At 31.3% G+C, this 17,025-nt stretch overlaps 2 protein-coding genes across 2 annotated transcripts; one reads left to right on the top strand and one right to left on the bottom strand.

Moving 5' to 3' along the window:
* Nucleotides 1–328: 328 nt before the first annotated feature.
* LOC149496787 (large ribosomal subunit protein uL1-like) lies at nt 329–2,893 on the bottom strand. The gene is made up of 5 exons (XM_089720797.1): nt 2,761–2,893; nt 2,079–2,298; nt 1,132–1,297; nt 817–1,022; nt 329–618 (listed from the first exon to the last, which is right to left on the bottom strand). Exons 1-5 carry the CDS (start codon nt 2,763–2,765, stop codon nt 565–567), a joined length of 651 nt encoding a protein of 216 aa, XP_089576923.1. The 5' UTR covers nt 2,766–2,893; the 3' UTR covers nt 329–564.
* A 5,316-nt stretch (nt 2,894–8,209) lies between these two features.
* On the top strand, nt 8,210–11,472 carry LOC105633630 (uncharacterized). The gene is made up of 6 exons (XM_012216254.4): nt 8,210–8,439; nt 8,922–8,988; nt 9,902–10,078; nt 10,241–10,339; nt 10,431–10,676; nt 10,966–11,472. The coding sequence occupies exons 2-6, from the start codon at nt 8,923–8,925 to the stop codon at nt 11,263–11,265; spliced, it is 888 nt and encodes a 295-aa protein (XP_012071644.1). The 5' UTR covers nt 8,210–8,439; nt 8,922; the 3' UTR covers nt 11,266–11,472.
* The last annotated feature ends 5,553 nt before the right edge of the window (nt 11,473–17,025 follow it).

The raw sequence follows: 17,025 nt of genomic DNA, 5'->3' as shown, positions 1-17,025 counted from the left end.
AAACATTGATTTTCATTTTCAATTCATTGCTAATAAGATCAATTAAGTTTGATTTCCACCTGTCATATGGATATAAATCTAACTCCTCTCTTACTAATTTGATTACCAAAACGTTATAAAGAAATCGTTAATGAGTTTATTTATTTATAATTTTCGATATTATTCAATCATATTTTTAGGCATATAAACTTGAATTAGATAGCAGATGCTTCAGCCAACAATGCTCTGTTAGCAGATTGAGGACTTCATAACGTTTACTTCAGCCTTCATAACAGTTTAACCATAACATTAAAGATAACACTACCCAGGTATATATGAACAGTTGAGATCATCACATAATGACATAACTGATAGCATTAAAAATCTACTGCAAGCACAGGAAACGAAGTTCTCATCTCTCTAATAAAAAACTATAATCAAGCATTTCAATTTTACTAGCAATTCCAACAAAACAAAAATAACAACAATCCAAGAAGAAAATGTGATCTTTAAAGTAAGACACTTCTACAGGTAACTGGAATGCTACATCTCGTAAAAATCTCAAAACTCCAAATAAGCTGCTCCTTAAAAGATGCGAACTGGGTTACCCATTGTAGTCTTGACGTTTAGGCACTTCACCTGATTAGTTAAAATAAAATTTAGTTAAAACAAAATTTAAAACAAAAAGGGACAAAATCAGACTTTGAACTATGTAAATTTAAAACAAAAACGGAGACATAACAAAGAATCCCTGACCAGAAAACTAAGAATCAATATGGATCAAGTTACTGTAACTTAGCCTGCAAAGCAAAAGCTAAGAGAATTATTAGTTCTCACATTTTGCCAGTTCTTCTTCAACAAGGAAACAAGAAAATTGACGCTCATTTGCACATTTTGGAAGACTTGCTTCTCCTCCATAGCACAGTTGCCAACAGCAACTCCCATGCAGAGCACTTTCTTTAATTGGAATTTCACTGTTGCCTTTGTTTCATTCACTTTAGACTCTAGGGACTCCTGATGGGTCACAAGGGTAGGAAATTTACCTGCAATGGGTCACAAGGGTAGGAAATATAATAAAAACACAGCTATTTGAATATTCCAGAATTACCGCAGCAGCAAAAAACAAACATGATCTACTCCTAAGGAACTTGCCTGCCTTGTTCAGACCAGGGCCCAGAAGACGAGGAATCTGCTTGATGACAGATTCTGAAGCCAAGAAGGCATGGTACTGCTTGGCAAGTTTCTTAACCAATTTTTTGTTCTTGTTTAGCTTCTTCAATGCTTCCACATCCATCCATTGTAGTCCTATTGCCTCAGCCTGCCCACACAAAAATTAACCAATCACACTCAATTAAAAAGGCTTATACATCTATTTTTACAACCCAATGGCATTCCCGTACTAGACTACAGAAAAAAGAGAGACATCAATACAAAAAGTATAGACCAAGGAAACATTGTGGTCAAGACATCTAAAGAGGAAGAAGAAAACTCGATTCTTTACCGAGGTAAAGCTAACACATGCATGCAACATGTAATAAAATATATTTTCTTGCATTATTACAATAACAGTACTGTTGAGATAAATTGGAAAACTGTGCCAGCATACTATCCCACAACAATAGCATAGCAATCTATGCAAATATGGTCATTGACTTGAAAAGGTGAAAGTAAGCACTGAATGAAGTTGCAGGACAGTATTGAAATCTGAATAAAAACACATTCGATAATATGCAAAGAATCATCAAATATGAATTCAAAACTACCACAATGGTAAAACACAACACAGCAATATCAGAGTACTGAATGAAGCTAAACCAAAAGCCTAATGCTAATGCCAAATATCCTATTTCAGTGTGTTGAGATCTATTGTGCTCACCAACTACTGCTTTCACAAAAACAAAGCGCCACACCAAATTCTATGTCAAACAAAGCATTCTACTAAGCCCCAATGGTGAAACTAGGAGAATATGCTATTTGCCCAAGATAAAAAAAACATACCAAGTCCCAACCCTATGTGACTGTAGAATCCACACGCAAGAAAGACCATTGTAAAAATACAAACAACAGCAGCAACGAGTCAAAAGGACATAGCATAATACCTCCTCAACATGCTGAGCATCTCCAAGCATGCAAATCTTCATTTTAGGGCGGGGGATGTGAGGCAACTTCACAGAGCCACTGAAACGCTTATCCTTTTGAGGATCATAGTTCTTCAGTCCAATCTGGAGCTCAATTGTCTCAGTGAAGTTACGCTTCTTCTCCACAGAAGCAGCCATAATAGTAGAGATAGCCTCTCTCAATGTCTCACTCTGAAGCTTACTGCAATGAGGAAACACTCCAATATTCAGAGCAGAAAACAGAAAATGAACCAAATACTCAAAAACTAGAAAATGCAAAACCACCATTTCTTTTCCTCCAAAACCCATTATACACCATAGATCATTCTACAACTAAACATACATTTCCATCATTATACCCATTTGAAAATATAGCAATACACAATATGGAGAACCAATAATCTACAATTGGCCTAAATAACAGCAACTAATTTGCATTTGGACACTAAAGAACAAACATTTTCAATCGGATACTTTTATCATCATAAATCTCATGTTTTAATCTGAGAATTTTCAAAATAATTATTTTTTGTAAACGGATTATATCTTTTAGTCATTATCACAAATAGAAAAACAATATCCAAAACCAACACAGATTTCTAATTATGATTAGATTAACAAACAGAAACAGTAAACAAAATAAAAGGCTGAGATGAACACATACCTCATGATTGGATGATTCCAAGAAACGCTCTAACAGGTTTCTACGGATTACCGCAACAAGCACAGAGAGTGAACAAAACCCTAACAAGAGTAGCAGGCGGCTAAAAGAGACGTATATATATGCAAGCTTTAATAGACCGGGCCGGGTAGATTCGATTAGGGACGGCACCGGGTCAGATATCCGGTTCAAGTGAAATATCTCCAGATTCTCAACCTGTTTTTAGAAATTTATTTTTTTGCATGGCCTGTATTGTTTATTTGTTATTTATATTATTTTTTATTTTTTATAATATTAAATATTAATTATAGTTTTTTATCATTCTCTAAATTTTTGAAATGCTAAACATAATGTCATGTTAACATTAACATGAATACAATAACTAATTAATAAAACAGTTACATATATACTTACACTTTATTTCAATTTATAATTATTACTTATTTAAAATCCACTCTAATCTACAAGATAAACATGTTTATTGTACGTATTTGTGTACATTTCACCTAATAATGTATTTAGTTAGAACATAGTTTGAATACAATACATCCAATCAAATTGGAAAAAAATTATATAATATTTTTAAGTGAAATGTATTTAATTGACCATAACTCAAGTTATTTTATGATAATTTTAAATTCACTAAACTCATTTGAAAAGTAATTATTCTCCCTAATCCTATATTTACATATAGTCTATTTTTATATATATAGTTTAATATAGTTAATTAAACTAGTCTTTTTATGACGTATATTACACATTGATTATACTCGTTCAATTTTTTATGTCATTACTCGCTTTTACTTGTTATTTATACTCATTTTTATTTTTTAATATTAAATATTGATTATAATTTTTGTCTTATATTATTTACATTTCATAATGCTAAAACAAAATTTCATATAAAATTAATGTGAGTATAGCGGTTGATTAATTAAATAGCATTGTGTATATATACACACTTCAGTTCAATTTATATGATCATTTATCTTAAAATTCATTATAATTGTATATGTATAATTCTATAATATCACCTAATAAATAGGTTTCAATATATATATAATAAAATATTATATATTTTTTCAAAATTAAAATTTTCAATTCTTCGTCTTCCTACACACATATTCATTTTATTTAGAAATAAATTTTAAAAATTAAAAATTTAAAAACTTTGAAAGACTTAATTATGCATATTCTATTTGAAAATTTATTTTTTAAAAAATATATGCAATCAAATTATACAAACATAAAAGAAAAAAGATATTATATAAAAGTATACTTGTTTCTTCTTTATCTCTCTTCTAAATAACCTATTTTAAATTATAATAAAAACACAATCAGATGTTTAAAAAATAAATTTGAATAATAAAATATAAAAATTTTGAAATATCTCATTATCATGTATATTTATTAAAAAATAAATTTCAAAAAGATAAACTTAAAAAATTTTGAAATCCTTATCTATATGTATTTATTTAAAAAATAATTTTAATAAATTATATCCAATCAATTAATAAAAAATAATTTCTAATTGATTATGACTAAGATTATTTTAGGATATTCAAATTTTATCGAGGGCGTTATTTAAATCTCATTATTCCTTCTTCTACTTACATTGAGATAGTACTAGTCCTTTTTATGATATGCGTTGCACGTTGAGAGTGCTTGTAATATTTTCCTTTTTTTATACTCTTTTAGTTTTTTTATCTATATAATATTAAATCATAAGTTTTTGTTTAAATTAAAATAAATACTTGGTTAATTTGTATTAGATTTCGCCGTATAAGCTACTTGCAGTATTATTTCTTATGCACTTGATTCTATTTTTATATAATGAAAACGTCTCAAAATAAAGTTCACTTCAATCCTTATTCTTAATCTTTCAGTCCCTAATTTATAAATACAGATTCTTGAAATCTTGATAGGTGCTCAAAAAGAAAATCAAGTTATCAATCAATCTCCAACTCTTGACCTCAATCCCAAATCAATATCTAAATACAGCTATAATGAAAAATAATTATAATTTTTTTTATTGGTAGGTAAAAGAAAAGAAATGAGAAGATGATCTGAATTAATAATGATAATCATTTTGGTTGTAGTGATAGTATTATTTACCTAGTGCATTAGAGAAAGCAATATATGAATATACACACAAGCTCTTGAAACCTCAAAAATGGCCAAAAATAAAAATATATAGTTCCAATTTTTTTAAATTTCATAAACATTATTTTTTTTCAAATCAAACATATTTAGAATATAAAAGAAAAAATATCAAAAAAATTAAAAATGCTTAATTAGGCAGCCATCTATTTATTACAAGGGAGATATAAATCTCTTACTAAATTAAAGTGATAGTAGTAATAAATTAATTCAATAACGAAAAAGAAAATAAAAAATAATAAATATTATTAAGAATAAAATTCTTTTAAGAACTCAACATATAATAAGAAATAAATTATATTAAAAAAATTACCGATTTGAATTTCAAAAATAACTCTAGAAATGTTATAATTTAATTAAATTTGATTTTGATGGACAAAAAAAGAAAAACCAAGTCAATAAATGAAAATTACAAATCAAATCATGCTAGGATCCAATATTGATCAGTTAATGAGTTTATTCAAGTATTTTGTTTCTCTATTGTTCTAAGTTGCAAATTTGAAATAAACAAATAAGTAAATTAAGTAATAGAAAAAATTACATAAAAGAAATGTTATATCCTCTCCAAATAAACTCACAATTTTTCTACAACCATACAAAAAACAAAAAAAGAAGAGTATATTTTTTTCTGTTTTATTATATACATTTATTTATGTAAAAAATAATTTCTAGAAATTATATTCAATCAAATAATAAAATGTAATTTGTCTTTTTTTTTTTTTTTTTTTTTTTTGTTTTAACCATAGGTTTCCCGATCCAGAGCCCACTAGGCTAAAACTACTAAAACCTACTCGCACAAGGTCGGCCCAAGAAGGGATAAAGTGCTCTCAGCGAATAATTGTTTCATCCATAATGATTGAACCCACGGCCTCACCTAAGGGAGAGGAGTGTCAAACCATTAATCCAAATACTCGTTTGTATAAAATGTAAGTTTACGAATTGGCTATGATTAAGGCTATATTAGGATATTCATAATTTCATTAAGGGCGATCTCGAAAATCTTATTATTTCCCCTATTTCCACATTTATATATAGTATAGACTAATCTTTTTTATGACGTGCAACACTATGTTCGTTATATACTCATTTTTTGTAATCTTTAATTTTTTTATCTATATAATATTAAAGCATAAATTTTTGTTTAGATTAAAATAAATATAAGTAGTTAATTTGTATTGCACTTAGTCGTACAAGTTACTTGTAATGCTATTTCTTATATAATTAATTTTATTTTTATATAATGAAGTAGTCTCAAACTGAATTGATAATGATATTGGTGGGTGTCGAACCATCGAAATTAATTATTGAGATTTAACCGTAGCAAGTGGTAAATCAAATTCGAACCCTAGAGACTAAAATATTAAATTTTGTGACATTGTTTAAAGATAAAAGGGGGAGGGGTTGGTTTTCAGTATTTAATTTTAAAGATATCAAATGCAGATATTAACAATTATATTTTATCAGCAAACTCAATCTAAACAATCATTCAATTCAAGGTAATTTGCAATCTAATGCATGGATTTATCACAAACAAGAAATATGTAATTTTCTCTTTTTGAATACTCAAGTGAAACTTGTCAAAATAACATGATAAATCCCTTAACTTTTCTATTTTGCCAATCCTAGCCCGTCACCTAATTGACTCTAATTACTAAATAAATTAGTATTAAGTTATCATTTTCAGTTTAATAAAAGCTTAAAGGACAAGAAGTGGTTAATCTTAAACAACAATTTATCAAGTATGAATTGTTTAATTCACACTAGTATTTCTATAAGTTGTTATTGAAAGCTTGGAACATAATCAATAAAACCTATTTGCTAGTGATCATTCAATCTTACATAACAATTACAAATTATGAAGATGAATTAGCAAATAATATCACCCAAACAATTAACTAATAGGGATTCTTAGCAAATCATTCAATAAATTAAATACAACGAAGACAAGAATAATAAATATTCAATTAAGAAATAACTTAGATAATAAATCAAGTATACGAATTGAATCCCTTAAACTGAATTATAAGAAATTAGCCACTCATATTCATGACTTGTAATCCCCAAAATAGAATAGAATGAAGCGGAAAAGAAAAAAAAAAACTAACATGAATGATTTCCCCTAAAATAATCTCCTCTCCTATCCCAAGAGATCCCAACCGAAAATCCACATTCACAAATGGGGATTGAAAGCAATCAATCATGTTCTGATTTGGATCCCAATTTTGAGTCTTTTTCCTTGTCATTCTGATTCTGACTTATTCAGCAAACTTGTAGCTTTCCTCTTCAGCTTTCCAACAAGCTACTATTTGCCCAAAACGGACACCCACAGCCCAAATTATGACTTAAAAAATTGAAACTGGTCTGTCAAGCCATCCAACCCACGTGATTCAATTTTCCTGTCATTTTTAATCCCCAAAACAGCAAAATCTTGCGTTAAGCCCTTCATAACAATTACAGAAGTGGATCTTGAGAGTCAATTGGGCCTCGATTTGCTTCATTTGGACATCTAGAACTCTAGATATAAGCTGAAGACCAAAACTGGACGTGATGGGCCCAAGCTGAATTTTTGTTCTGGATCCAATATATAGTGCTATATCCTAGCTTTCCGATGAATTAATTTATATATTACGGTTTGGTTCGGTTCGGTTGAGTGGATTTGACTTTAAAACTATAAATCGAACCAAAATTTTGGTTTTAAAATTTCATAAAGTCCAATCAAATTATCAATTTTTAAAACCTCAGTTTAATATTGGATTTGGATATGCTTAGACGATTTGATGAACAATTCTAATTAAAATTAAAAGAGTTGACTAAAGTCATAAAAATGGTCCTGACATTTTTTTTTTTTTGTACTCTAATAGTATCCAAACGTGGATTCTACTAGTAACAACATCAACAATTTGTAATATACACATAACTGAGGCTACAGTTGCAACGAAAAAATAAATTTACTGTCAAAAAAACTTGAGGATTGACAGTAAATTATAAAAATAACAAAACTTCAGGATTTTTTTTCTTATCATTGAATCATTTTGAAAAGTTAATTATCTAATTTCTGAACAAATTACTACATACTTTCAAAAAATTAATTAACGATTGAACTTCTCATCAAATCCTAAATCGTGGATTGATTTCGCGAAGACAAAGACATGCTCGTAAAAGAGCAATCGGCAAGTATGGATGGACCCCACTCTCCACACTTTAAAGTTCAAACGCATAAAATGCTGTCCTGAAGATACCAAGTCTTGTCAGTTGGTTTCCCACTTTCGCACTATAAATGGGCAAAAGCATAAACCTCAAAAGTCCCTCTTTCCTTCCGTCTTTCCCTCTCTGGCTTTCTCTCTCTCTTTCTCTCTGCTTCTGTTTCCCATTTGGTACACTTCACGAAAAACAAATGACATTCCTCTTCCTAAGGAGAACATCATCAATTACCCAATAGAAAACTAAACGCACCCCTACCAGAAAAAAATTCTCATATCTTCTAATTCTATTGCCCAAAGCTCCCACCTTGAGCTTCATAAGGTTGTTTTGTTTTTTTTTTTTTTTTTTTTTTTTTTTTTTTTGGTTAACATTTATTTTTGTATCGATCATCACCCTTTTGTTATTCTATTTGTAAATTTGACTGTATGATGATTATTGAGCTCTCTTTTGTTATTTTGGGTGTTTCTTTTGTATGAATTTGAAGAAGATCCATTTCTAATGGTCCTTCTGATGCACAGATGTAATTCCTGGGACTGATGTGGTTCAGATTATTATTAGGTTCAGAGAATTTAAAATAATTTATTTTAGCGTTGACTTTTAATCTATGAATTTTGTGTTTGATATTTGATCAGATTTGGTCAACCATTGGTTGGTTAGTTTTGATGTTTATATTGTTTTATTTGTTATTTGATTCAACCGTTGCTCGCTGATAACTGATGCTTGATTTATAAAAATCAAGAGTTTAAGGAACTGTCAATAAGTTTGATTTTAATTACTTACTATTTGTTGAATTCCATTGATAGTATGTTTATGCGACGGAAGCAGTCCCAGAATCATCAAGAGAATGATGCTTCACAGCACGATGCAAAGGTATATTCCTTGTGATTTATTATATCCTCATTGAGGTCTAATAATATTTTTGATTGCTACTGTGGAGTTAATTCTACCTTGGGTTAAATGTTGATTTTTTTGCTTTATGACTGTTTCAAGAGATGAATTTTATAAATTGTTGAATCCTTCTGAAGAAGATTTGGCAAAATAGAAAAGTCAAGCCTAATTGCGGTTCAATTATTTCATCTGCAATAAATATAAACATTTATCAGTTTTTATTTGCTGATATTAGTGAGAATTAGTTTTTATTTTGAGCTTTGACTTATATTTGCTAAAAATAATTATAATTTGAAAATTTCTATCTTTATAAGAAAAATTAAATTAATCTGTTATTTATTTATTTTTAGGTTCACTTTTGTTCAATACTGTGGCAAGTCCACGATTTAGGGTAAGTGGGGCTGAAAAGAAACTTTTAAAATTAAGGAGAGCAAAGTCAAAAAGAAAATTTCCACCCATTTATTTAATAAATTGAGAAGAATTTTTTGTGCTATCCACCAACCCACCGGTTCAATGGTCTCTCAAATTTGGATCCCTTATTTTGATTGTCATTACCGAGCGTAAAATATAGTTCTTTATACATATCTTCTTAATCATATATTTTATTTTACCTTTCAAAAAAATCATATTATTTTTTTATAATTTAGAAGTAATATTTTATTTGCTATTTTCAAATTACAATTTTAATCTCAGAAATGATTTATAGAATGAATGACCCAAACTCAAATGAATTTCTGGCTCTGCCAGAAATATTACATTTCAAGTTGGCTTCAACGTTATAAGAGTCAAGGAACTGAAAGCAGTGCAATGTGACATTATGTTTCAATTTCAGTTGTACATGACAAGGTTAGAAGAATTCAAAATGGAAACTGATTTTACTTTTTCATACAAGCAGGTCAGTGAACTCAAAGCAGCTCTTGGACCTTTGTCTGGACGTAGTTTGACATACTGTACTGATGCATGCATGAGAAGATATCTGGAAGCTCGAAATTGGAATGTTGACAAGGCACATAAGATGTTGGAAGAGACGCTCAAGTGGCGGGCAACTTATAAGCCCGAAGAAATCCGCTGGGTATGCCAAATGCATCATTTCTCGCATACTATCCTCTATTATGCTATTCTATAATGGTCGGCATGTGGCACCTGCTATGAATGGTCTATTTGTTTGTGATCCTTTCGTTCCACTTGATCCATTAATCCTTCACCTTACTATATAGATATGTCTTCCATGCAGCATGAAATATCACATGAAGGTGAGACAGGTAAAGTTTTCAGAGCAAATTTTCATGATCGACATGGGAGGACTGTGCTTATAATGAGGCCAGGGAAGCAGGTTTCCACTTTTTTTTTTCTTTTCTTTTGTTCCTATTTATAAAAGATTAAGTATATTTAAATTGATAGCTTTTTTCTTTTACAATTTGCAGAATACAACATGTGCAGAAGATAATATCCGCCATTTGGTCTATCTGATTGAAAATAGTATCCTTAATCTGTCTGAGGGTCAAGAACAAATGTCTTGGTTAATAGACTTCACTGGATTGTCCTTGAGCAACAGTGTCTCTGTTAGAACAGCTCGTGAAATCATTAACATTTTGCAAAATCACTACCCTGAGAGGCTTGCTATTGCATTCCTATATAATCCTCCAAGAATTTTCGAGGCTTTTTGGAAGGTTTGTTCTTTTCTTGCTCCGCATCCATTTTGGTATATAAGATAACTGAATTCTCACTACTGTTTAGCAATTCACATAGTAGTTGTTACATACTGGTGCTAACATGTGAGAATTTTTCTTCACTTGCAATACACACGTAACTTGGTCTAATGGAATAATGCTTAATTTATGTCTCGAACTTGAATAATTTTATCTCGAGCTTGTAAATGGAAAGCTCATTTAGCTTATTTAACTTATTTAGCTTATCTAACTCTTGTATGATTGAATTATATTAATTATATTTTTATAGGTCATTAAGTACTTCCTAGATCCAAAAACATTCCAGAAGGTGAAATTTGTTTATCCAAAAAATAAAGATAGTGTAGAGTTCATGAGGTCTCTGTTTGATATTGACAACCTTCCGAGTGAATTTGGGGGGAAGGCAACAATGAACTACGACCACCATGAGTTCTCTCGGATGATGGCGGAGGATGATGTAAAAACTGCAAAGTACTGGGGATTTGATCAGAAACAAAGCCAAATTGCTTGTGGCCATTTGGGAGCTCAGGTTGCGCCGGAGCCAACGCCTCTTGCACCCCCAGCTAGCTGAGTTAGTCTGCACAGTGCCAGTACTTGTACCAAAGAAAGCCAAATACATGTTCACAATGAAGTTTGGAGTAGATTAACTCGAACAACACTTTATGACCAAGTTTACAGAGACAATAGATTTAGAAATAAATGCTAATATTGTAATAATCATGAACCTTTAGTTATGAACGGAATGGAAATAAAAGATTCATATAACTGATTCAATTGATATCTGATTATAGTTTAGCGATTGAAACGATGGTATCTCTGACAATCTATTAAGAAAAAACAGATAAAGCCAGAATAACTTTTTACGATTTCATTCATGGGTGAGGTCATAGTCTAGGAAAATTTTTATACATTAAGAATAGTGACTACCAGTAGCCAATAATTTAATAAATATATGCTTATTAATTTTTTTATTACAATAAATTTATCAATATTCAAAAAAAAAAATCTCTTTAAAAAAGGAAAGTTATTTGATTATAAAACTATTTTTCATTGATTAATTTTGTACATGTCGAAATATTAAACATCAGAAAATTTGAAAAATATTTTTATAGAAATGGAGAAAACAAATGGAACTAAGAGAATTGAATAAAATTTCTCCATCATGAGTAATACGTTATGCTTATGATTAAAATTCAGATATGATAAATAAAATAAACAAATTAAAATGTTGATGTCAACGTTAACATCTCATTCATAACATTCTTCAAATTCAAAAAACTGATATGTAGATGCCAAGTTGCCAACCCAACCATGCAGTATTACCCTTCTATTAAACTAATTTTGACGAAGATGCTTCATTTGCTCTCTTTCTTTATTATTTAGTCCTGCACAGAATGCATCATGAACTAAAATAAATAAAATTATATCTTTTAAGAGAGACAGTATGTGAAGATTTGTATCTTTGAAATTCTAATGTCTGATTATGTTATAAAATTATATTTATATTTTACACTTGAATTTTATTTGTTTTATTGAATAATGTGAAAATAAAATAAAAATCTTTATTTTATATTAATTGTGAAAGAATTATTTCATAAAATATTAATTTTAAAGATTCAAAATTTGATTGAAAAATATACAATAAAATTGTGATAAATATTTTCAAAATTTGTAAAATCTAAATAACTTAAAAGAAAATGATAATCATTTCGTCATTTGATAGTTTATATGTTATTTTTCTCTTTTATTTCATTTGAACAACTCAAAAAATTAGACTGGATGGTTGACTTCCAGTCTTTATTAATTGTAATCAACCCAAGTGTGCCTAATTTTGACCACAAGTTCCACCCTGGGCTAATCATGGGTTCCTCCTTCCTTGTTCCGGTTGACTTTTGCCACCCGTCGGATTTGAATCTAATTTCAACTGGAAAAAATTATTATATAGTCGCTAGGTTTTGTTCAGAAATATTAGTAAGAATTCTAGTTTTCAAAATTATACTATGCAGTCGTTACATTATAATTTTATTAGGTCCAATTATTAATTTTTTCATTAACTTAACCTAAATCCATTAAACTTGCAAACGACATAATTTTATTGAAAGAAAAAAAAAAAAAATCTAATTTAGATGCATCTCTGCCAACTTCTCTCTTGTGGGTCTTTTTTTCTCTTTCTTCTTAAAAATTGAGGAGGCCTATTCTATTAGGGCCAAATTTCCGATTTTGAGTCATTTACTTTTAAATTTAATTCTTACTTGCACTAGGCTTGAATGCCAGGAATTCATTATAATCATAAATATGAGCAAAAGCAGTTTAATATTATTCAGTCATGTAAGATGGATAATCTTTCTTTACCCGATAATACGCATGCTTTTGTAAATAACATCGAAATTATTTATAAGTAGCCAATTAGGTATAATCTAGTTGGTTTTCTTATCAATGTGAAAAGTGCGATGTCTCGAATTAGCTTCCTGATTATGAGAGTTTTCACTAATATGGTGAAGGGATGGACTAGAGTATGAGTCATAGGAGATTTTCTCAAATAGTCATAAATTTTAATAATTTAATTTGTATTTGATTTCATTATTGGGAGATAGATAATTGAGTTCGATTAAAATAGCTATAATACATCAAAAAGATTTTACTAGTGATTTTAGGATTATTTCTTCTATCTTGAACAATTAAAATGAAATAAATTGAATAGAATTAAATGAAGTAAAATTCCCCAGTAACTTTTATCTATTGAATTTTCTCTACAACTACTTGTTTGATCTATTTTAAGTTTAATCTTTTAGTTTAATTTCTCAAACAAATTTTATTTATTGTCATTTAAATAATAGTGGGATAAAACAATTTCGGTACTTGATAAATAATTCTCGTGGAAACGATACTTTATTACTTATTACGATTTCGTGTACGTGCGAAATTGTCCATCATCCTCCATGATGATTATGGCTTGAAAATATTGCTCCATGCCCCACAAGAAATTGTCGATCTACTTGGCATCCCTTGAACCACAAAATGCGTTGGTTTTGACACTTTTACTCTCGAAGGCACAGTAACTACACTAGAGGTGCTTGTACATGTAAAATTTATTCTTGAAAATTAAGAAACAAAAAAAATACAAAAATACAATCGAATTTATGATAATAAGTGGATACAACTTCTGGTGTGAAACCTCCTATTACAAAGAAGATTATCCTCTAATTCTTCTCTTCTTATCGCGGACACGATTCAAGGGTTGAAACGACTTGATCTTAAATACGATTCAACGATCGAAAGGATTTGATGTTGAATTGATGTAGAACGAACTTTGGACGATTCAAGGGTCGGAGAAACTTAATCTTGAATTGAAGTTGAAAGGACTTTGATTCTTTAGACTTGAGAGAGAGCTTTGTATTCTTGAGTTTGACAAAGCTTTGAGGCTTCTTTTTTGTCTCTCTCTATATGTGTGTGTATGTATATCCCACATGTGAAGAGAGACATCCTATTTAAAGCGATTTAAGGAAGTCCCCTTGCCAAGAATGTAATTTGATTTGGCAAGCTCCCATTGGCTGTTGTTGCATCACTTAACTTATGTAGACGCTTGATTTATTTGCCAAGATTTAATTTAATTGGTCCACTTGGCCAATTTTTTATTAAGATTACTACATTATTTATTTATGCAATAAATAAGATTTGTCCAATAATTTTATTTTAATAACCATTTAAATATTTTGATTGGTTATTGAAATAAATTATTTAATTTAACTAACCAATAATTTAATTGGCTAATTAAATAATTAAATTAATAATTAAATTAACTTAAATAAACTTTAGGTGTCTACAGATGTCATCTCGAGACTTGTTCATGAACTTGTTTGAACGGATCTCGAAAATTTGAAGAAGATGATTTTTTTTTTTCAATTTAACCCATGCCCCTTTTTTATGGCATGAATTTCAATTTTTTTTCATGGCCTAATTTAATGAGCCAATTTTTTTTTTTTACTTGAATTTTCAAGTTAAAATTCTTAGCAATTCCAATTTAACAGGCTAATTAATGTTTTTTTAGCCCCAAGTCCTGAAACTCTAATTTTTTATAATTAAAATTTCATATATTTTTTTAATTTCTTGTCCTTCAAGAAATCAAATCTTTGATGATTTTGGAGTCTAGAATTTAAATCCTTATCGAATTTGGAGTTGAATAATTTAAATTCTTATTGAATTTGGAGTTGAAGATTTAAATGTTTGTCGAATTTAAAATTGACAAATCTATATGTTGGGATATCCTCCCAAGTCCCACATCGGATAAAGAGGAGAAATGGAACCAAAATATAATGGTTCAAACCCAACCCATTAGTATGAGGCCTTTTGGGAGGTGCCCAAAAACAAATCCGTGAGGGCTTGGCCCAAAGCGGACAATATCATACTAATTCGGGGTTGGATGGTACGCGCGGTCCTAACAAGTGGTATCAGAGCCCAGGTTCGGAACGGGTGTGAACAGCGGACTGCGTAGTGTGAGAAAATCTCGGTGTGACGGTGTAACAACAGGACCAAGACCAGAAGATCTGCAAGTGGTGCCTTGTGTCGAAAGTCTTCCCGACAAGAGGAGGTTGGGCAGCGTGTCCCGCAAAATTGTAGCGGCGGTACAAGATGGTGGGCAGATTATCCCTGGAGGGGAGGTCACGATTTGTGTGGTCCTTGGTTGGAGGGGAGGTTTGTTGGGATATCCTCCCAAGTCCCACATCGGATAAAGAGGAGAAATGGAACCAAAATATAATGGTTCAAACCCAACCCATTAGCATGAGGCCTTTTGGGAGGTGCCCAAAAACAAATCCGTGAGGGCTTGGCCCAAAGCGGACAATATCATACTAATTCGGGGTTGGATGGTACGCGCGGTCCCAACAAAGTGGTATCAGAGCCCTGGTTCTGAGCGGGTGTGAACTGCGCAGATGTGAAAATCTCGGTATGACGTTGTAACAAAGAAGATCTGCAAGTGGTGCCTTGTGTCGAAAGTCTTCCCGACAAGAGGAGGTCGGGCGGCGTGTCCCGCAAAGTTGTAGCGGCGGTACAAGATGGTGGGCAGATTATCCCTGGAGGGGAGGTCACGATTTGTGTGGTCCATGGTTGGAGGGGAGGTTTGTTGGGATATCCTCCCAAGTCCCACATCGGATAAAGAGGAGAAGTGGAACCAAAATATAATGGTTCAAACCCAACCCATTAGTATGAGGCCTTTTGGGAGGTGCCCAAAAACAAATCCGTGAGGGCTTGGCCCAAAGCGGACAATATCATACTAATTCGGGGTTGGATGGTACGCGCGGTCCTATCAAAGTGGTATCAGAGCCTGGTTCGGAACGGGTGTGAACAGCGGACTGCGCAGTGTGAGAAAATCTCGGTGTGACGGTGTAACAACAGGACCAAGACCAGAAGATCTGCAAGTGGTGCCTTGTGTCGAAAGTCTTCCCGACAAGAGGAGGTTGGGCGGCGTGTCCCTCAAAATTGTAGCGGCGGTACAAGATGGTGGGCAGATTATCCCTGGAGGGGAGGTCACGATTTGTGTGGTCCTTGGTTGGAGGGGAGGTTTGTTGGGATATCCTCCCAAGTCCCACATCGGATAAAGAGGAGAAATGGAACCAAAATATAATGGTTCAAACCCAACCCATTAGTATGAGGCCTTTTGGGAGGTGCCCAAAAATAAATCCGTGAGGGCTTGGCCCAAAGCGGACAATATCATACTAATTCGGGGTTGGATGGTACGCGCGGTCCTAACACTATATAAAAGTAACCCTTTGCTCCAAACTTTTTCTTTTACGTTCAACATTTGAAGCAATTAGCTAAAAACCTTGGAAGAACATCCATTATTTGCCTTGAAAACTTTATTGGAAGCAGTGCGATAATCCCTCTGGCTTTTTCATTCATTAGCCAGGAACGGTCCTTTGTCGTTTTTGTTAGTTTTATCTTTTTTTGTATCGACATGAGATCTATAATTGGACAATCACAGTCATCCAATTCTGCTTCATGTCATCCAACTTTGCTTTGAACTTTTCTTTTTTCTTTTATATTATTCTAGACCTTTTCAATTTTTGTCCATACACGTATCACATCCACAGCTCATGTCAACTTAATTTTGATTTTTTTTTTCCTTTTCTTTTTTTTTTCTTTCTGTTTTTACCTGGCTTCATCACGCCACAAATCATGACCTGCACTTTGGTCGTGAATCACCTGTGTATGAACAGTAACTTTGTTTAAGCTTGAATTTGAATTTATTTTATTTTATTTTTTTGAAAACTCTTAATTGATGACCATGGCCAGTAACCTTCTATACTTGATTTGAATTTGCATGCATAGTAATCTC

This window comes from Jatropha curcas, chromosome 4, assembly GCF_041381405.1.
Source record: "Jatropha curcas cultivar XTBG-Jc1 chromosome 4, XTBG_Jcur_1.0, whole genome shotgun sequence".
NCBI lineage: Eukaryota > Viridiplantae > Streptophyta > Magnoliopsida > Malpighiales > Euphorbiaceae > Jatropha > Jatropha curcas.
This window is presented reverse-complemented; position numbering and strand designations above follow the sequence as displayed.